We start from the raw sequence: 20,008 nt of genomic DNA, 5'->3' as shown, positions 1-20,008 counted from the left end.
CCTGGGCCCTGGGGACAGTGTGGCGGGTGAGCCCCATAGCACTTAGGCACAGGACAGATGGCAACCGGGCTCTGTAGGCCCAGCGGCATAGGGTGGGGGCGCTGCGTGCCCTCCCGTGTGCACGAGGACGCAGCTGCGGAAGGGGATGGGGAGGCACATTTGGGGGGGAGGGTCCCATGACGGGGTGGATGTGACTGCTCTCTCTGGTCCCTTCCTCCAAAGCAAGCTTTGGGGCTAGAAGCTATGTCAGGAGCCTCACCTGTACCTCCTTCCTGCAGAGTTTGACCTCTGGAAAGGAGCCTTAGGGAACCCAAGGCCCTGAGGCCCAGTGGTGGGAGCAAGACCAGCGAGGCTCACGGTCGCAGGGCCCGCTTCTGAGGATGGCTGCTGGCAGACATGTGGCACGGGCACAGGGTGCCTGAGGCGCTGGGCTCAGTGGCCAGCCTCCAACCCTGGTCCTTCTGAGCCAGGGGTCAGCCTGGTCCCCAGTGCTGTCAGAGGAGGAGTTCGGGCCATCCTGGGGAAGGTCCTCGGCCCGCAGGCAACCCTGAGGCGGGGCCACACACAAGGTCAGGCCCTGTCCTGTTCCCCAGCTAGCCCAGGGACCCCTTCCTGCCTTGGGGGAGGAAGGAAGCCGGTAGGTCACAGGTAAGGAGAGTGGGCCACCTCACTCCCCCAGGGTCATACCTGCCTGTGCCACGGGCACTGTTTTCCGAGCACAGCCTGCATGGCGCCGTGGGTGGGCTACCGCAGGGTCCCGGAGCCACAGCTGCCAACGGATGGGAACTGGTGGGCTCTTCCTGTGGACACTGGGCTGGACTCTGGCTGCAGGTCAGGGTGTCCCTTTCCTGCCGCATGGGAAGGCAGGGGGCAAGGCTACCACCCAGGGTGGGACTCAGACCCAGACCCTCACTCTAGGGGGCTTGGCGCAGAGAAGCCGGGGCTCCCTGCCTCTTCGGGGTACTCCCAGCGGTACCTACGGCTCCAGTGGGATTGGCGCCTGAGCTCTTGCTGGCCACAGAAGTGGGCGTGGGCCCAGACACCCCTCAGCCGGCAGGTGGGCCCAGGGGGCTGGGCGGGAGGAGGCGGCTGAGTGGGCTGGGGCCAACTTCGGGGCCACTGTGCTTGCCGAGTTTGGGGCAGGGGCAACCAGCAGAAGCGTAGTGACAGCTCGAGAACAGCCAGAGGGAGAGTGGCGGGGGGGGGGGGGGGCGAGGCGGGTGCTCTGGACTGGGGGCTAGGACACTCGACAGCGACAGCGACAGCTCCGCCCCAGCCCCCGGGGGCCGCTGGGACGTCAGAAGAGCAATGTCCCTTTGGCAGCTACCTTGTAACGTGTATTTAAAAGCATTAAAAATATCTGCTACTAGAAAACCCCCACTGCCCGCGAGGCTGGAGTTTATTGGGAACCACAAGTGGGCGGTGCTGGGGCGTCTCCCGCCTGGTGGGCGGCTGGGCCCAGGCCTGGGCTGTCTGGCCTCCAGCCTCTGGCCACCCAGCTCCGTGTCTGGGCCCGTAGGCAGCCCGTGGATCTGCGCGCTGCCCGCCTGACCCCAGCTCCCTGAGGAAGCAGTCCTGGCTTTCAGGAAGGACAGGACGCGAAGGTGAGGACCCTTCTCGCTGGGGGGGGGCTCGGGAGGTCCTGAGGCCAAAACACACCTTTCGTGATTCTCAGAGCTCAGCGCTGTCCGCCTGACCTCCCACCCCGCCGGCACATCTGGTTATCGAGCAGGGCAGTTACCAGGCCCCGGTGGGGAGCCTCCCCGTGAGTTTCCAGGTTGAGAGCACATTCATACTTAAGACTGTTTCTCTTTGTGTTTTTAAGTGTCTCCGTAGTAAACTGAAATGTTAACAGAAAAGCAGCTGGGCCCTCCTGGCGCGCGCCGTCCAGGGCTCCGGGGTGGGGCTAGCAGGCGGACTTGGAGTGTCCAAAGATGCAGATAGGGAAGTGCTTGACGTGGGAGGACCACTGGGCCGCCAGCTGGAAGAACTTGACGTCATTCCACTCCACACCGTCGATGAGGACTGTGGGGACAGGACCGCCTGACCCATCTGCCCAGCACGCCCCAGGACAGGGCTGGGGGAGGCTGGGGGAGCCCGGGGGAGCCCGGGGGAGCCCCCCCCCCCCCCCAGCCTCCAGCGGTGCCCAGCTTCTCCCTGACCGCGAGGACCTGCTCTTCCACAGCCCCTCCGCCCTGGCTGGGGTCTGCAAAACGGATTAAAACGCCGTGCTCTAAAAGCAGAAAAGCAACAGAGGAAGGCAGGGCAGTTCTGGACCACAGTGGTCGTCAGACTGGAGCTCCTGGAGAGAAAACCGTTCCGGGCTCCATATGCTGAATTAATTAGCTGCAGAGTATCTTCTATAAAAAGTCTGAGATACACAAATCAATCTCTTAAGAGAACAGAAAGGACTGAGAAATTATTTCTGAGAACAGAATTTAAAAAGCTCTTCTCCGCACACAAGTGCTTTATCCAAACGTGTGATACGCATTTCATGGCAAAACGAAAGCGTTTCCAGAGGTGAGTTTTCAAGAACACTTCAGCCTTCCCTGGTTCGCTTTCATACTTTAGACAGGACCGATGGGACCTTGGGTCAAGGACCTGACTCCCCGCGGGTTCCCCTCTGAAGGAAGGACACGTGGACAGGTGACCTCTCACGAGTCCTGAGAGCCTCCCGCCGCCCCGCCCCCTCGCCAAGCACTCACCCCTCAGCATGTTCTGCTGGTGCTTGGCCGTGCAGATCAGGCGGCTGATACCCTCGATGCACTGGCTCTTGGACTCCACATCCTTGTCCTTGGTTTTCTTGGGCAGAAACATCACTAGGAGGGAAAGGGCTGCAGGGCTCAGCCACGGCCCTCGGAGCCCGGCCTCCCCGAGCCACCCACATTCCACAGTGGCCACGGCCACCAGCCCTCCCACCCGCCCAGGTAGCCTCTGGCTGTGGCTGTGGTTGGCGCGGCCCCCAGACCCGTGGTGACCTCGGGACCTGCAGGGCTGCCCCTCCGACTACCCCGACGGTCAGCCTGCCACCCCCACCTCACCCTTCTTGTTCTTCTCCTTGGTGACCACGGTCATGGACATGGCAGGCGTGGCCACAGCCTCGCCGCTGCCGGGCAGCCTGCTGACCTGGAGAGACCGGAAGGTGCACTTGAGCGTGTTTTTGGTGGCCGGCAGGTCCTTCTTCTCCACCTCTCTCTTCCTGTCTGCGGGCGGGGCTGCTGTCCAGTAATCCACCTGCAGCCCCATCAGCTCGGCGCCGACGCCCTGGCTGCGAAAGCAGAGGGGGCCTCACTCCTCTGTCCTGGCTCGGCGGCCGGCACGGGCGAGGAGGTGCCAGCTGGCGTCCGTGCCGCTCAATGCGGGGGGGACGACCCGCAGTGGGCGCCCAGCAGAGCGGAGCCCCGGTCCTGGAGCCCACTGTGGTCCATTCCCTGGGCTCTTGGGAGAGCCCAGTCTGGGCCTTGCGGGCGGGCACAGCGGCCGTGCTGAGGTCACCCAGGGGCGCCTGGGTCCGCCACCCGTCTGCCCTCTCAAGCCACCCCTTTGAGTCTAGAGGGCCAAGGTCAACCAGCCTCAGCTGAGGTGTGCCCCCGCCCCCCAGCCGCGGGAGCTGGCAGCAGCCCTGTGACCCTGTGACCCACGTGGGTGTGAGGACGTCCTCAGACCCCTCAAGTTTTGTTTGGGTGAGTTCTACTCAAGAGAGAGCCCAGGGCGGCCGGGAGAGCTGCTGAACACCCCACGCTCTAGTCCCTACAGGGACCCACATCCAGCCACATCTTCCCCGACCCCCCCTGCCCCGTGCATGCGGAGCACCCCCCACTCACTTACTCGGTGTGGTTCCGGTCCCTGGCGCCACGAGGGCTGGGGGGGGACATACCAGGCCAGGGCCTGCGCTGCCCCTACCTCACGGGGCACCCGATCCCAAGCAAGCCCGTGTCTTCCCAGAGGCTGTTCTGAGCCCACCCTCTGGCCAGACCCTCAGGCTTCCTGGCATCCCGGAGGTGCGGCCAGCGGCCGGGAGCGATTGTCCGCATTCTCTGGCCATCGGGGGTGCTCTCAGATCGGGTGGGGCGGGGCACCTGTGTGGCACGGCCACGTTTACCTGGGGGAGGACAGGCCCCCGCTCACTGACGGGGAGGAAGGCGGGGTAGGTGAGGCCTCCTTGGCCGCGGGCGACGTGGACGGCGGGGTGGACGAGAGCACGCTGGAGCCCGAGGGGGCTGCGTCATCCGAGTCACCTTTGGGAAGAAGTTGGGCAGCCTTGAGTGCCCCTGTGTCTCTGCCCCCAGGGCAGCCCCAGGGGCCGGGGAGGGCCCGTGCGGGGAGGTGGGAGACCCCGAGCTGGAGAGGAGCCGCCGGGCCTCCCACGGTGGGGCGTCCCTCCCCTTCCTGGCCCCGAGGGCAGGGAGCGTGGGGTCACCTGATGTGGCTGAGGACGGTTCCACGATTCCAACCTTCACCACCTAAAAGGCAACGGGACGCTGGCTGGCAGCAGTACCAGATCGTCGGCCAGCCCGACTGTCAGTGCCAGGGCTCCAGACGCAGGCCCAGTGCCGTCCTCCCTCCGCCGCCCGGCCACTGCGTCCTGCCCCACCCTCTCTGGGAGCTCCTGGGGTGCGGCAGTGACCCAGTTCTTCCTGTCCGCGGCACAGGACCCTCCCATGGGCACGGGTGTGCTGGGGAGACTCCACAGAGCTGCGGTACCCCTCCGTGGCCATCCCGCCACCCGGGGGTAGGGGGCACAGGCTCCACACTCCGGCCCTCAGCAAACTGTGTGCATGTGTGGCCAGCCTGGCCCAGAGGTTGGTGAGACCCGGGCACTGGTATGCGGAACCCCTGCCCAGCGAGGGGCAGAGGCGGCCCTGGGGCCTGCCCCGGGCGCCCGGTCAGACAGATGCCATTCCAGACGGCCGTGCGGGCCAACCAGCGCGGGAGTCAGGAGTCACGTTAAGCGGGGACTCGTGCCTCGGTTACACAATGGTGTTTTAAGTGTCCACAGGGGGGGCCTGCCCGTCACTACAGAAGGTTCCCCAAGACCGGCTGGACTCCTTCCCTCCCAGGAGGGTCGGCAGTGGCCCTGACGCCTGGCCAGGGTAAAACCACGGCCTGCTGGCCTGCTGCGCCTGGGCCCTGTCTGCCCCTGGCTCTCGCAGCAGGTGCCTGGGCCAGGGGCCACACGGGGAGGTAAGAGGCCGTGAAGCGTGGCATGGCCCGGCCGGCGCATAGGAAGTGAACTTCCCGATTCACACACACCGCAATCCCCACTGAGCAGCCTGGCGTGGAGGCAGGCCCCGTCCCACAGCTCCTGAGGGACAGAAGCATCCTTCTGCCCCTCCCGGGGCACCCACCCACAGCCGAGTCTGACACAGGCCTCGTGCCCAGTCAGTGCCGAGAATTGGCCCCTCCTCGCCTCTAGGTGAGCTGTCTGCGTGCACTGGTCAGAGAGCTCACGGCCCAGCCCTGCTCCACACAGGAAGAAAACAAGAAGCTTTAAGAGGGCTGGGGGGCAGATTTTAAGGAATCCTCTGCTCAAATTGGTGAAGAAGGTTCTGGAACTTAAAGGTAGTGCAAGCATCCCAGCAGAGAAGTACTCACCCCTACAAAGGGGATGAACTTTTGTGAAGATTCCTCGTCAGGGCTAAGAACACAAGAAACACACAGTTACTCCTCTCTCGGTGTGGCTGGCAGTGCCCGCACCACACCCACACCTGTCCCTACAGCGGCCCGACCTCCGACCCCAGGGTCATCTCTCTGCACCTAAGGTCAAGAGGCCAGCAGGGAGCTCCATGGGAGCCCAGCTTCCTGGGGGAATCTGTTGTCCATCCCAGGTGCCTGGTGCCCTGAGGGCCTGCATTCCGGCTGGGCCCCCAGACAGAGGTTTCCCACGTGTGTCCCGGGACACCCCCCCCCCACCCCGCCCTGGACACTGGTCTTCCTCCAACACTGGGGGTGACCACAGCCGGGGTGTCTAGGTTTTCTGCAGATAGTCCGGGTAAAGTCCAGGGCAACTAGAGAGAGGAGACTGGGGCAGCGGCGGGTCCCAGGCCTCTGGCCTGCACACACCGTGCTCTGACAGAGCGACACCCCAAGAGCAGCCAGAAGGGGAGACTGAGGCTTCAGGGCCATGCTGTGGTCGGAGGCTAGCCAGCACTGGTGGCAGAGGAGGTGCCACACGGCTTCCCTGAGATCGCTGGTCACAGCCCATCCTCGGTGAAGGCAGCCATGTCCCAGGGCCCTCGGGGAGAGGAGGGCAGAAGCCAAGGGGATGTGGACCCCCTTCTGTCTTCGGTGGCCCAGGCGGGCACCCGTCCTGCCGCCCATTTATGTACCGGGCATTTGGATGACAGGCCTCCACCTCGGGGCCTGGGCTGCAGCCTGAGTTGCTCTCCCCGGGGAGGGCTTGGCCACCAGGTGCACTTGGCCTCTAAGAGCGTCTCCTGGCCTGGGGAAGACCCACAGGGCAGGCCCAGTCCCGGGCCTCCTGTCCCTCCTGCGGCCTCCTTGCCTCTCCGGGCCATCCTCCCAGCTCTGCTTCAGTCTCACATCCCCAAATCTCAGAGCTCACCCTCAGAAAGCTGTGCCCAAGGTGCTGGCCAGAAGGGGTCCCCGGGCACAGGGCCATTCAGGAGAAGTCCCTGCAGATGGCAGGCTCTCCAGCCCGCCCATGTGGGGACAGAAGCCCGTGCCTGGCCAGCACTCTCCACTAGACGTGCACCGGGGCCAGCACGGAATGCACGCACGGCGCCCAAGGCGGTCCCGGCAGGAGCCGCTGCCCCCTCCCTGCGGCCTGGCACCCGCGTGAGGGGACAGCAGCCGGCAGGCCCCTGGGCACCACCTGGACACGGGGGCCTCCGCCCCAGCATCGCCCATCACGCCTCCGAAGAAGGCCCGGCAGACGTCTCTGGACAAAAGAACCTACAGATTCGGGCCGTCCCACTGAAATGACCAAATCCCCAGCCTTTCTGACCTAAGGGGAATAGAGTTTATCCGTTTCAGAGAACAGCAATTCGAACCCTGTGCCCGGCCGGCTTTCGCATGCGAGAGGGCGCAAGACAGGGTTCTCAGGGGGTCCCCAGCCCGGTGTGGGGGAGGCTCCGCCCCACAGGGCCCCAGGACCCTCCCCACGAGCAGCACGCAGGGAAGGCAGACAGAGGCCTGCAGGGGCGGACAGGAAGCACGGCCACACAGGGATGTTGCTGGACTCTGAGAAGCCAAGCTGAGCCGCTGGGCCATGCAGATAACACTCAGCACTTGACAGGCGCCCAGCGCGACAGGGGTGACACCGGCTTGCCTAAACTCGGGACACAGACGAACACGCGTGTGCCTCTGTGGTGAGGGCCCCTGGGTCTGGCTCATGAGACCACAAAACGTGCCTCAACAGGACACTGGGGGCACAGAGCTGAGGGGTGCTGAGGACACGGGGCGCTGGGCGTTCCCTACCCCGGTGCCCTGAGGGAGCCTCCCGGGCCACACGCAGCCTTTGTGGTCTGACCATAGGCCACGGACTGGGTGCTGTGTAGACCGTCCGTGCAGGTGTTCTCACAAGGGGCAAGTGGAGACAGGCCCCGAGGGCCATGCCCACCGCGCACCTGCTGCTGGTCTCCTGACCCATCTGTTCTCTGTCACCATCTGCTGACCCCCTGGTCCTGGGCTCTGAGGGTGGCCAACACACTGGGCCTTCACGGGGCTCCACCCAGGGTGTCTGGAGCCCCCACCCCAGGTGCCGGTGTCACCACTGTGACGCACAGGTGGGGGCAGAAGGCACGGGACGAGGGCCAGGGTTCCCTAAAGCCCTGGCTTGAGGCTCAGAGGAGCCAGCGTGGGAGAGACGAGACGCTGTGGCCAGGCAGCGAAGCAGGCTGCGGGCTTCTGCGGCGGTCGGCGGGCACGCCGCGGCTGGCCTTTCTTTAGTCACAAAGGCTTGTTTAGCAGGACAACGTGGGGGCTCAGACCCCTCCTCCTGGTCTGTCTCGGGGTTCAGCAGGAGCGCTGCCTAGAGCCCGATGACCCTGCCCTGGCTGGGCTTTCCCAGGAGAGAAAGAACCCAAGACCCGGGGTGGGAACAGGGTCCCAGGGGAGGGACCTGGCAGGCAGGCCGCCAGGACAGGAAAGGGGGCCCCAAATGAAATGGCAGCTCTAGGCAGGTCCCGGTGTTTGGCTCCCAACGTGCAGGTTTTCAGAGGGTGGAGCCACCTGGGGGTGGGGGGGAAGCCCTTCATTGCACATAGGGGGTCTTAGTGGTCTGGCCACCCGTCCAGTTCAGCCACAAGAGTCGGCTGGGAAACCCTCTGTGCTGTCCACAGCCCCGGGGCCCAGGCCAGGGCGAGGCTCCGAGTGCGTGCCACCCCAGGGCAGGCCCCCCACCCTTCTGCCTGGACACCCCGCCTGCAGGATCAGCATTCATGCTGTCCTTGCGGGGGGTGGGGGGAGCCCGCGAGCCAGGTTCACAAATACACTGAGCCGATAAGGAGGCCCGCATGCGGCCGATGTGGCATCAGTGGACAGTGTCTCGTGGTGGTACCCCATGCACCTGCTTCTAATTTGAGAGGTGGGGCCAGCGTGGCTTCAGAAACACAGACGCTCACTGAGGGGCTAAACGTGGCCACGTCTTCAGCTCAGACTCTGGACTGAAACGGACAGAGGAAAGCCTGTCCAGCCCCATGTCTTGGTTCCTTCAACCGGGTGGGGGCCCGAGAGCAAAGTCCTGACCGGGGTGGGGGCGGCCACCTGCCTGCTGCCCAGCTGGGGGGCCCTGCCTGGCAAGGCGCCGCCCCTCCCCGGCCCACAGACAGGTGGCTGGAGGGTAAGTGACGCACCCCACCTGCTCACGCTGCTAAACAGCCCTAAAGACCAGCCTGGGGACAGGGGACGGGGTGCAGACCCAGGGACAGCGGTACCTGAGGGTAAAGTCAAAATGAAAGTTCTTTTTCCTTTTCAGAAAGCCACCAAGAGAGAAAACACAGACACGTTACTGTGCTGAGGGACAGGACGTGCCTGCAGGTGCAGCTTGGGGACGGCACGGCCCTCGCTCAGGAAGAGCCGGAGCTGCGGGCGGACCCCTCGGGAGGGCCGTCCCGCGCCCCTTGGACACCGGCAGAGACGCTGCGGTCTGCGGGGCCCGCCCTGCAGCCCACCTCCCCACCTCCCGGGCCCTGGCCCTCGCCCACTTGGGCCTGGCAGCCAGACCTCTGCCCGCCCTCAGCCCCAGCGCCCGCTGCTGCCCGGCGTCCTGCCCCGGGGCAGGACGAGAACTGTCTGCCGGCCGGGAAGCCGGGCAGTCGAAGGAGCCTGTGCCTGTGTTCCGGCAAGCAGGTCGCTGCTAGGGCTGGGTGGCGTGACCGCCGCCTCTGACCCTTCACGGTGAGAAATTCCAACATACGAAATGGAAAACACCAGACTGCCTTCTTCTGACCGATACGGAGGAGGGCCTGGGGCTGCCGGGCCCACCCGAGGCCTCCCCCAAGCCCAGCCGGGTTTGTCCCTGAAGGCCACCCCGAGGAGCCCCGGGCGTGCTGCCCGGGGGGCCGAGAGCCGCAGCCACGGCGGCCCGTGTCTGCGGCGTGGAGCCGGGTGCACCGGTACCCACCCTCCGCCTCCAGCCCCGGCCACGGCCTGCCCGGCCCGGGGCCCAACGAGGTACCTCTTCTGCTTGTAGGTCAGCATGGCCTCCGCGATGGGCAACTGGTGGGCGCAGTTGGCACCCGCGATGTACTGCGTGATCCTCGACACGATGTCCGGCGTGTCCTGCGCTGCAGGAGGAAGCCGGGCAGGGTCCGTGGGGTGCCGCGCCTCTCCCCCCACTCCACCTGTCTGCCCCGGGCCCGGCCCAGGAGCAGTGGCCATGCTGAGGGCGCCAGAGGGGGCCCTCTGCCCTCCCCGCTCAAGGGGTCCCGGGCAAGGGCAGCAAGGCCGCTCCAGGTCCCCAGGAGCCCCCGCCCCGGGCCCCGGTGGACAGAGGAGGGCACCCAGCTGCTTCTCACAGAGGCGCGGCGGGGGCGGGGAAGCCTCGCGGCCTCACCCGCCAGCTCACCCTCACCCCGGGCCTCACCGGCGCTCTGGGCCTCCAGCTTGTTGAACAGGTCTTTCCAGGCCAGGTCCTGGAAGAAGTTGTTGTAGCGGTAGTCCACGGAGCCCAGGTACCTGGCCACGGGGTGGGAGCCTGCGAGCCACAGGGTGGGGGGGGGGGGAGGTCAGGCCACGGAGTCTGCGGCCTCCACCCGGACAGACGTGCTGTGCGGCCCCACCAGAGCCCTCCCCATGGGCCGGGGGGCGTCCTGCAGACCACAAGCGGGGCTCGGGCGCCAATGAGTCTCCCCCCAGGATCCAGCACTTTCCGACGCGCTGACGTTTACGGATTTGGTCATAAAACGAAATCGCGTAAGCAAAAACGAAGAGTGCGGTCGCCCAGGGTTTGATGACGTAAAAGGCCTCGTGACCACCCCCACCCTATCTGTGACGACAGCATCGCGTGAGGCGCGTGCGGGGCCGGCACGACAGGGGCGCGTGTGGCGCATCGCCCCCCACGGCGTCCGCGAGCCCCCCACCCAGCGGGATGATGAGGACCCGCCCCGCCCGCGAGCCCCTCACCCAGCGGGATGATGAGGAAGCGCATGTAGCCCAGCCAGTCGGGCGTCTTGTGGGACAGCTGCTCCACGAAGAGCCGCAGCACGGCGCTGAGGTAATGCTGCGCGCCCGCCACGGCGATCTTCACGGGGGTCGGGGGCTGGGAGTTGCAGTTGCAGCTGAGGCCCCGAGGGCAGGACACAGAGGGGACAGAGGCCTCAGGGCGCCGTCCCCGCTGCCAGGACCACCCCACTGCGCCCGAGGGGTGTCCCCAGGGCCCCGGGCACACACCGCTCAGGACGAAGGGAGCACCGCGCCCCCTGCGCCCCGGGGGGGGGGGCCGACACCCAGGACCCCCAGACGGCAGGAGCACCGTGCCCCCTGGCGGGGGGGGGGGCCTGCTGGCCACACCCAGGAGGCCCCCGATGGTGGGTCTCTGCCAGGAGCCCCCCTGCACCGCAGGAACTCCCACCAGCGCCCAGATCTGGACAGAGGACGGGGCCGTGGGGAGCCTGTGGGCGGGCACATCTGGAACCCGCCCGCAGCCCCCAGGGCAGAGCCTCAGGCAAGGCTGGGGCGCAGGGACCCCGACAGACACTCGGCTGCCACACGTGTGGCAGCTGGACTCACTATCTCTGTATCCGAGAGACGATGGTGCTGAAGGCCGCCTGCACGTCAGCCGCGGAGCACGTGCACACCACGGGGAGCGCGTGTCTCTGCAGGACTTCCGACAGGAACTGGGAGCGAGGGGCGGGCGGAGCCTCAGAGCTCCACCCACACTCGCTGTCAGCTCCACCCCTCGCAAGGACTGGGGACATGCTCTCCGCCCCCGCAGGGAGGACACCCCCGCCCCCCCGCTCCCCCCCCCCCCCCCAGAAAGGACAGCGCCCCTCCCCACCTGCCCCTGCCAGTCGGAGGTGTTGACGAGAATGATGTTTTCAGGTAGCTGGTCGTCAGAAATGAGGATGTGGTTTAGCTGGTCGTACACGGTCTTCCTGGGGATCTGCAGACACAGGCCCGTCCACACCAGGTGGGAAGGGCGCCGCGTCCCGTCACCCGCCCAGCTGACCCCTGCCCCAGCGGCCACCCGGGAAGGGGGAGGAAGGACAGCCCGGTCCCGTTCCTGCTCAGGAACCTGGCTCTGCTCTGGACAGAGGTCACTGGGCTGTAGACACCGCGGGTCGGTCAGATCCCGCCCTCGAGCTGCCCGGCCCGGGGGGGTCGGAGGTGTCCGTGGCCTCTCCTGGAGACGCACCTGCAGCTGGCTCCTCGTGTCCGGGCAGCGCTCGTTGTCCAGGCTGTTGGCCCGCTCGTTCTGTGGCCGGGCCGGCTGCCGCTCCTTCAGGGATGTGCTGCGGCCCCGGCGGCCAGCCTGCTTCACCTCGGACCTGTGGGGGACCAGGACAGGCTGGGGCAGGCCCACGCGCTCACTGCCCAGGGAAGGGGGCTCTCAGCGGTGGGACTGTGGTGGATTCACGTGGGGCGGGTGGCGGGCGAGGGGCTCATCTGTGGGGTGAGTGTGGAGGCCACGAGCACACACGCACGTGCTTTAAACCCGGCATGAGGCCCGATTAAACGTGTGCAAGCAGAGAAGGGGTGGGGGCACCACAGCAGCCCCGCTGTCCCTCCGGGGCCTGGCCGCCCCGCAGAGGGACGTCCTGGGGTGGGAACGGGGGTTCTGGCCGTGGTGCAGGCACAAGGCCGACCGCGGCTGGGAGTTCGGCTAGGTGCCCAAGGTGAGGAAGGGCACATCACAGGGAGGGGCACAGAGACGACCCCCAGACTGACCAAGATGGTGGGGGGGGGCAGGTGAGACAGCCTGTGAGAGTGTCTTCCCATGCAAAGCTGCAACTCAGACCCCCGCTTCGATGGCTCTGAGAGGCAGGGTCCAGGCCCCCCCCCCCCCCCCCGGGGCTCCAGTGTTGGACCTGGAGCCACTATCTGGGGGCTCCTGAGCTTGATGGCACTGGGCACCCCCTCCCACACCGGCATCTGGTGTCACACAGGTCCACGAGGTACAGGTGGCAGAAAACGTGAGACGGCCACAGGAACCACACCTCAGCCCCAGCAGGACTGCTGGCTGCAGACAGGGTGCAAGGGGTCCACTGTGGACCCCCGGGTGGGCCGAGATCTCTGTGCTTCTAAGTGACTCTCACCTGGTCAGACGGGGCCCTGCCCACCACACCGGCCCACGTGGGCAATGCAATGCCCGGCCAACGGCCTCCCCAGGGCATGCTGTCACCTGGTGGAGGGGATGACGAGGGACTCCGTCTTGGTGATCCGCCCGCTGGGCGGCAGCTTCTCGGTGAACATGTCCAGGGCGGAGGTCTCCACCTCCGGGCTGTCCTCCGGCTGTGCAGGCTGCTCCCCAGGGGCGGGGGTGCTCTGATGTGCAGAGAAGGAGGCTCGTTGGGAATGCGCACCCTGTGGGGGCCTCCCGAGGGCCGGCCTCACACTCGGCAAGTCCCTGGTTTGGGTGGAGGTGTCTGGGCCTTTTTTGGGTTCGCAGCTTTCTGCACATGGTATGGACACGCTGGCCTGGGGAGCCGAGCTGACCCCCACATCCAACCACAGGGCTCCTGGTCTCAGCTGCTGGGGAGACCAGCACCAAACCTCCTCCAAATCTCCCTAAAACCTGCCCTCTGGTCCCAGACATCTTCCTTGAGAACCTCCATGAGAGAACAGGGGCCACCCAGCGTTCACAGTGTCTATGCTGACAGCAAAGCAGGGGGACACGCACTGTCCCCAGTGATCTGGGGGGTCCTGACTGTACCCTGAGGGTAGAGGTGAATCCAGGGGGCCCTGATTGTCACCCAGGATCGAACCCTGACTGATCCTTTGCCTGGGGATAAATCCAGGAGAGTCCTGAAAGTCCCCTGAGATGGGGGTGAATCCAGGGGGCCCTGACCATCCCCCAGGGTGGGGGTGAATCCAGGGGAGCCCCGACCATCTCCCAGGGTGGGGGTGAATCCAGGGGAGCCCCGACCATCTCCCAGGGTGGGGGTGAATCCAGGGGAGCCCTGACCATCCCCCAGGGTGGGGGTGAATCCAGGGGGCCCCAACCATCTCCCAGGGTGGGGGTGAATCCAGGGGGCCCTGACCATCCCCCAGGGTGGGGGTGAATCCAGGGGAGCCCCGACCATCTCCCAGGGTGGGGGTGAATCCAGGGAGCCCTGACCATCCCCCAGGGTGGGGGTGAATCCAGGGGAGCCCCGACCATCTCCCAGGGTGGGGGTGAATCCCAGGGAGCCCCGACCATCTCCCAGGGTGGGGGTGAATCCAGGGGAGCCCCGACCATCCCCCAGGGTGGGGGTGAATCCAGGGGAGCCCCGACCATCCCTCAGGGTGGGGGTGAATCCAGGGGGCCCCGACCATCCCCCAGGGTGGGGGTGAATCCAGGGGAGCCTCGACCATCTCCCAGGGTGGGGGTGAATCCAGGGGAGCCCCGACCATCTCCCAGGGTGGGGGTGAATCCAAGGGAGCCCCGACCATCCCCCACGGTGGGGGTGAATCCAGGGGAGCCCCGACCATCCCCCAGGGTGGGGGTGAATCCAGGGGGCACTGACCATCCCCCAGGGCGGGGGTGAATCCAGGGGAGCCCCGACCATCTCCCAGGGTGGGGGTGAATCCAGGGATCCCTGACCATCTCCCAGGGTGGGGGTGAATCCAGGGGAGCCCTGACCATCCCCCAGGGTGGGGGTGAATCCAGGGGAGCCCTGACCATCCCCTAGGGTGGGGGTGAATCCAGGGGAGCCCCGACCATCTCCCAGGGTGGGGGTGAATCCAGGGGAACCCTGGCCATCCCCCAGGGTGGGGGTGAATCCAAGGGGCCCTGACCACACCCTGGGGTGTAAGGTAAGGACCTGAGTGTCGAGCCCTGCCCCGCGAGCTCAGACCCCTAGAGACAGTGTGTTGGTGGACTCTGTGCTTGCACAAACGAACGTGCTCTGGGCCTGCTCACGTGGGTCACCGTGTCAGAGACGCTGTCACTCGGCTGCTTGACTCCCAGGGCCCGGGTCTTCTCGGGCACATCAGCCTGTGTGGACCAGATGGGAATCAGGGCATATTTAATGGTGGGCACGGAGGCTGGCTCACCTCTGGCCAGGGGGATCTGGGATTGGGGGGCAGCCTGGGAAGACTGGCCAGGGCTTCCTTAGACTGAAGGCTCAGGTCACCCCGTGACAGTCACCTGGCATCAGGCAGGGAGATTCCAGCCACACGCAGACCCAGGAGCACGGTTAGCTCTGGGCTGGTCTGACACTGGCGTGTAAGCAACACCCTGAGGGATCAGAGACGGAAACCCTGGAAGGCCCACCCGCGGTCTGTGCTCCCATCAAGGGTGGGCACTGCCACGTCCAGCCTGCTCACCGGACTCGGGGGCTCCTTGTGGCTCCGGACGCTGTGGACGCTCCCGATTTCCGTCTGCGAGCTGGAGTGTGACAGCCCTTCGAAGTAGGGCCTGGGCGTGGGGACGGAGACAGGTCACCCTCCAGGACCCTCCCCAGGCTGAAGGCTCAGCCACTGTGCCCTGGGGTCTGGCAGCCACACAGGGCTGGGATGGGGCAAGGGAACCACAGCCCAGGAGAGGTTGCCCTGCGGCCCACGTCAGCTCCTCCACTGGCTCTGACACCCACAGCCCAGGACCTCGCCCCCGAGCCCCGCCCCCTCCTGGCCCGACACCCACAGCCCAGGACCTCGCCCCCGAGCCCCGCCCCCTCCTGGCCCGACACCCACAGCCCAGGACCTCGCCCCCGAGCCCCGCCCCCTCCTGGCCCGACACCCACAGCCCAGGATCTCACCCCCGAGCCCCGCCCCCTCCTGGCCTGACACCCACAGCCCAGGATCTCACCCCCGAGCCCCGCCCTCTCCTGGCCTGACACCCACAGCCCAGGACCTCATCCCTGGTCCTGCCCTGCCCCCTCCTGGCCTGCACCCAGGCTGCACCCAGCAGTTCTGTTGGAGGGCCAGCAGGCCAGCCAGGGGACCTCAGGCTCCTCGGCCAGCTGGCAGGAACACAGGCTCAACAGTGCAATGACGGTGGGGTCAGCAGGATCTAGCAACCCCAGGCAGACCAGGCCAAGTACCTTGTCCCCAGCAGACAGCTGGGGAGAGGGTGGGGGGACTCATAGATTCGAAGAGACTTAGAAGCCTTTCAAGCTGATACGGTGGACAGGGGGCACATGGTCTGATGCCAAAGCCACCAGGGAGAGAGAAATGTGGGAGTGAGGGCAGAAACAGTGCCCGAGACGTCCACGCAGACTCCCAGAACTGTGAGCACCAGCTGCCAGTGACCTGGAGGTGGCCTGGGTCAGCCAGCGGCCGACAGGAGCAGGGCCTGTCCCAGCGGACGGGGGCAAAGCCCAAGGGGCCTCGGGAGGTGGGTGGGCAGCAGGCAAGAAGCCGGGCCCCTGGAGCCACAGTGAAGGCCAGAGGCGGACACCTGAACCAGAGCCCGCAGATGCCACAGGCGCACCGACAGTAGGACAACCAGAGGCTCAGCAGCTGCACAGAAAGCCCACCCTCCCCCCATGTGCGCGTCTCCCTCCAACCGACTTCCACCACCATGTGAAAAACAAAAAACCAGGAGGCCACGGGGGCTCTGGACTGCCACGTGGCCCCCTCTTGGCAGCCTGCCCGGACCCCACAGTGATGCCCCCAAGACGGGCCACATGCACTCCTGCCCTCCCCTGCCCCAGCCAGGCAGATGCCCTGCTCCTTGGGGACATGCCCACTCCCCTCCCCTGCGCACAGGAAAGCCCTGCGGTCCCAGCAGCCCGTCTCCCCATTGCACAGAAGGGCCTCTCCTGTGATGGTCGCCTCAGCCCGGCTGGGACCTCAGGAAGACCCCTGAGCACCCTCCACACGCAGAGCCCCTGCCCCTCCATCCCTGCCCCTGCAAGGCCTCCAAACTGGTCTCCTGTCTTCATGCTCCCAAGCTCATTCCAGAGAGATCCCTCCAGAACACAGGCTCCCCGTCCCACCCCGCCACAGCCTGCGTCCCCTGCCACATGTGGGGGGCCACGGGGTGCTCACCTGGGGTTCCACAGAGATCCCTCCAGAATACAGCCTCCCCATCCACCCCCCCCCCCCGCCACAGCCTGCGCCCCCTGCCACACCTGGGGGCCACGGGGTGCTCACCTGAGCTTTGGTTTGGGGGTGCTGAGGACACTGTCATCGTCCTCCAGGTCAGGGCCGCTGTCACTGGGGTTCTCCATGTCCAGCGTGTCATACAGAAGGTCCAGGTCCTCCTCCGCCTCGGGGACACGCTCTGCAGGGTCCTGCTCTGAGTCCAGGACCTACGATGACGTCAGACGTGTGAGCGCACGCACGAGGGGTGGGTGGGGGTCCCCTCGGCAGGACAGGTGGGAAAAGGACGCAGAGCCGCCAAGCACCCTTTGTCCAGCAGGTGCCAGAAGCCCAGCTGTGCCGGACGCTGGGGTGATCCCTGGGGCCTCCAGTCACGGGGTGCCGGCACGGCTGGGCCACTCCTCCCCCTGTGACTCAAGCTTCCACACAGAAGTGCGCAGCTGGCACAGGCCAGCACCACAGCCACACGGGAGATGTTCCCTCCCCAGGGCCTCCCTGGCCTCTCACTGTCCCCTCTCCTCCTCCTCAGGCACCCACTGAACCGACTTCTGTCCCGTGCGTCCGTCCTCTTCCGGAACGTCAAGGAGGTGGAGCCACACGGAGAGCGGCCCTCTGCGGCCCTCTCACTCGGCGCGGCGCGGTAAGACCCGTCTGCGCTGTGTCTGCCCGCAGCGAGGCCTCGCCACCGCCCGCGCCGTCCGCAGTCTAGCCACCGCCAGGGGGTGGACGTTCTGGGGTTTGCCGCTGTAGACGAAGCTTCTGTGACCGCTGAGTCTGCGTGGACGCGCCCGGGTCTCTCGTAGGTAAACGCCAAGAATGCCATCACTGGTGGAATCGCCTGGAGGAAGGCCTGCTGCACACCCCCGCCAGCGTCTCCTGCTCCGCTCGAAGCCACAGCTGCCGGCGGGCGTCGCGTGGGGGTCGGTGAGGTTCTCGCTTGCGCCTCCAGGACGCCTCGTGACGCCGGGCACCTTCTCGTGGGTCTGCTGGCTGTTTATGTATCTTCTTCGGAGAAATCGTCTCGTCAGACCCTCTGACCAACTGTTACGCTGGACGATTAATTTCTTACCCGTGTCGTCTTCGTATTTGGGGTTGTACGTTTTCCATCTTCTGGGTACTGGTCTCTTATGGGATCTACGATTTGTAAAGCCCTTCCATCTTATGGCCACCATTTCATCTTCTGGAAGGTTGTTCGGAGCACATGACTTTTATGTTTTGATGGGGTCTGACCCCTGGTTTTCTCTTTGGCTCCCGTGCTTCTGTGTCCTACCGCCAAGACCACTCCTCTGTTTTCTCCTAAGACTGCCACAGTGTAAGTTCTTATACTTAGGTCTTTGGTCCATTTTGAGTTGGTGTTTATACATGGTGTGAGGTAAGGGTCCAACTTCACCCTTCAGCACTTGGAAATCTAGCGGTACCATCGCTATTTGCCGAAAAGCCTATTCCCCCCTATCGGGTGGTCTTGGCATCCTTGCCAGAAATCAATTGACCACAAATAGAAGGATTCAGGGCGCCCGGGGGGCTCGGTCGGTTAAGCGTCTGACTTCGCCTCAGGTCACGATCTCCTGGTCTGTGAGTTCGAGCCCCGTGTCGGGCTCCGTGCTGACGGCTCGGAGCCCGGAGCCTGCTTCGGATTCTGTGTCTCCCTCTCTCTCTCTGCCCCTCCCCCACTCACGCTCTGTCCTTCTCTCGCTCAAAAATAAATAAATGTTAAAAAAATTTAAATGGATTCACTTCCGGTCTCGCTGATCGTACGGTCTTGATTCCATACCTCTTCCTGAGTTTTGAAATGAGAAAGCATCGTTCCTTCAATTTCGTTCTTTTTAACGACCGCTTATTCTGTTTGTTCCGGGTCCCTTGCGTTTCCATGTAAGTTTTAGGACTCGCTGGTCTACCAACAGGCAGCTGGGGATTTGACGGGGACCCTCCCGAATCTGTGGAGCGATCTGGAGAACCCGATTCCAGTGCCTGCGTCGGAGAGCAGCTGACCTCCCGGAGCTTCACATGTGTGGACAGGTGGCCATCGCCCTCAGTTCTGTCACAACCACGTGTGCCAGTGACACCTGGGACACTTACCTGCCACCTCTCCCGGGTAGATCCAGAACCTGTGGACTAGCTTTCCTCTGCCCACACGGAAGGTAAAACCAAAGCATTTTTCTTCTGGTTATAAAAGTGAGCAAACCCATCACCACGCACTTGGGGCGGCAAACAGCTAAGAGAGGGAGCTCCAGCGCCACGGCGCGTCCGCGGTGGGGGGCGGGTGTGTGGCGATGGGGCCCACAGAAGCTAGTCTCTGCTCAACTCCGCAAACCTGAAGCTGCTCTAAACATAGTCGGCTTAGAACCAACAGGAAACACAGAACTCATGGTCACAGCCCGAATGACGTCCAGCCTCCCTCCTGGTCTGTTCCCTGGGTTGTGATTCGAGAGACACGCAGGCGGCCGCTGCTCGACCCCCGAGGTATCACGGGAGCCCAGGGGGCCACAGGACGGTCAGAGGCAGAGCCAGGATGTGGCCCGGGTGCCCCCAGAGCCCTCGCCTCATCAGGACACCCCGCCGTGGGCCTGGGGGGCAGGCAGGATCTCACTCACCTCATCTGACACTTTAAACCTTCGCAGCAAGGCCACGACCTTCTGCTTGAAGTTTTGTTGCTGCAAGGCAAGCGGGACAGAATCAGAACCGAAGGGGGTGGGTTCCCCGCGAAGGACACAGCGGGCTGCCAGGGGCAGCCGGCAGGAGAGAGGTGCCTGGCGCACAGTCTGTACGGGCTCCCGCGAGCGCGGCTCTCGCCCGCCAACAGCACCGACCCTTCGCAGGCATTAAGAACCACGGCCGCACCGGACTTAGGAACAGACCCAGGAGGGGCGCGGGGAGGGCGTGTGCCATCCCTGTGGCTCTTCCCTCGGCCTCCTGTGGCTGGCCCCTTGCCACGGCACCGCCTCCCTCCTGTAGGACCCGGGGGTGGGCACGGGCTGGGCAGAGGGGGCGGCGAGGGCTCAGCAGAGACCCCAAGCTCCCTGTGCGCCCAGCGCTGCGCTGGGCCTCAGAGTAAAGCTCCGGCCACGACTGAGGCAGCCACCCTCAAGGGGAGCCACGCTCCCCTGCACGGACACCCAGTGTAAACAGAGGCTCACGCAGGTGCTGCCGTGCCCCCAGCCGGGGCCTCCAGAGGAGGTGGGGAGGTGTCTGGGCTTGTGCCCCGTGGCCTTTTACCCGGCGTCCACCCACCGTGCTGGGGGGCCTCAGCCCACGTGCAGCAGCGGCTTGGCTCTGGGAGCTCTCCCCGGGGTGGGTGTCCCGTGACGGGCCTCCACCTCCGTCTGGAGCTCCCCCCACCCGCCTACAGGCCTGCCCAGGC

The 20,008-nt window shown here is 65.5% G+C and overlaps 1 protein-coding gene across 7 annotated transcripts in view; it reads right to left on the bottom strand.

Moving 5' to 3' along the window:
* Positions 1-1,315: 1,315 nt before the first annotated feature.
* Positions 1,316-20,008, bottom strand: part of PACS2 (phosphofurin acidic cluster sorting protein 2) — a 54,133-nt gene continuing 35,440 nt past the window's right edge. For 2 of the 7 annotated variants that reach the window (XM_053889919.1, XM_053889917.1), the window contains exons 8-25: positions 19,242-19,301; positions 16,702-16,859; positions 14,932-15,022; positions 14,525-14,599; positions 12,806-12,948; positions 11,819-11,951; positions 11,462-11,566; positions 11,194-11,300; positions 10,588-10,742; positions 10,037-10,159; positions 9,641-9,749; positions 8,898-8,930; positions 5,596-5,638; positions 4,421-4,463; positions 4,103-4,238; positions 3,042-3,268; positions 2,706-2,819; positions 1,316-2,025 (exon numbers count right to left, since the gene is read on the bottom strand). In XM_053889919.1, coding sequence (XP_053745894.1) covers positions 1,907-2,025; positions 2,706-2,819; positions 3,042-3,268; positions 4,103-4,238; positions 4,421-4,463; positions 5,596-5,638; positions 8,898-8,930; positions 9,641-9,749; positions 10,037-10,159; positions 10,588-10,742; positions 11,194-11,300; positions 11,462-11,566; positions 11,819-11,951; positions 12,806-12,948; positions 14,525-14,599; positions 14,932-15,022; positions 16,702-16,859; positions 19,242-19,301 — 1,974 coding nt within the window. In that variant the 3' untranslated portion in view covers positions 1,316-1,906. Of the gene's footprint in view, positions 2,026-2,705; positions 2,820-3,041; positions 3,269-4,102; positions 4,239-4,420; positions 4,464-5,595; positions 5,639-8,897; positions 8,931-9,640; positions 9,750-10,036; positions 10,160-10,587; positions 10,743-11,193; positions 11,301-11,461; positions 11,567-11,818; positions 11,952-12,805; positions 12,949-14,524; positions 14,600-14,931; positions 15,023-16,701; positions 16,860-19,241; positions 19,302-20,008 lie in introns of those variants that run through there. The other 5 variants (XM_053889922.1, XM_053889921.1, XM_053889918.1 and 2 more) reach the window with 4 other exon arrangements.

The sequence above is a fragment of the Panthera pardus genome, unplaced genomic scaffold, assembly GCF_024362965.1.
Source record: "Panthera pardus isolate Hobbes unplaced genomic scaffold, ASM2436296v1 HiC_scaffold_24, whole genome shotgun sequence".
In the NCBI taxonomy this organism is placed as follows: Eukaryota; Metazoa; Chordata; class Mammalia; order Carnivora; family Felidae; genus Panthera; species Panthera pardus.
This window is presented reverse-complemented; position numbering and strand designations above follow the sequence as displayed.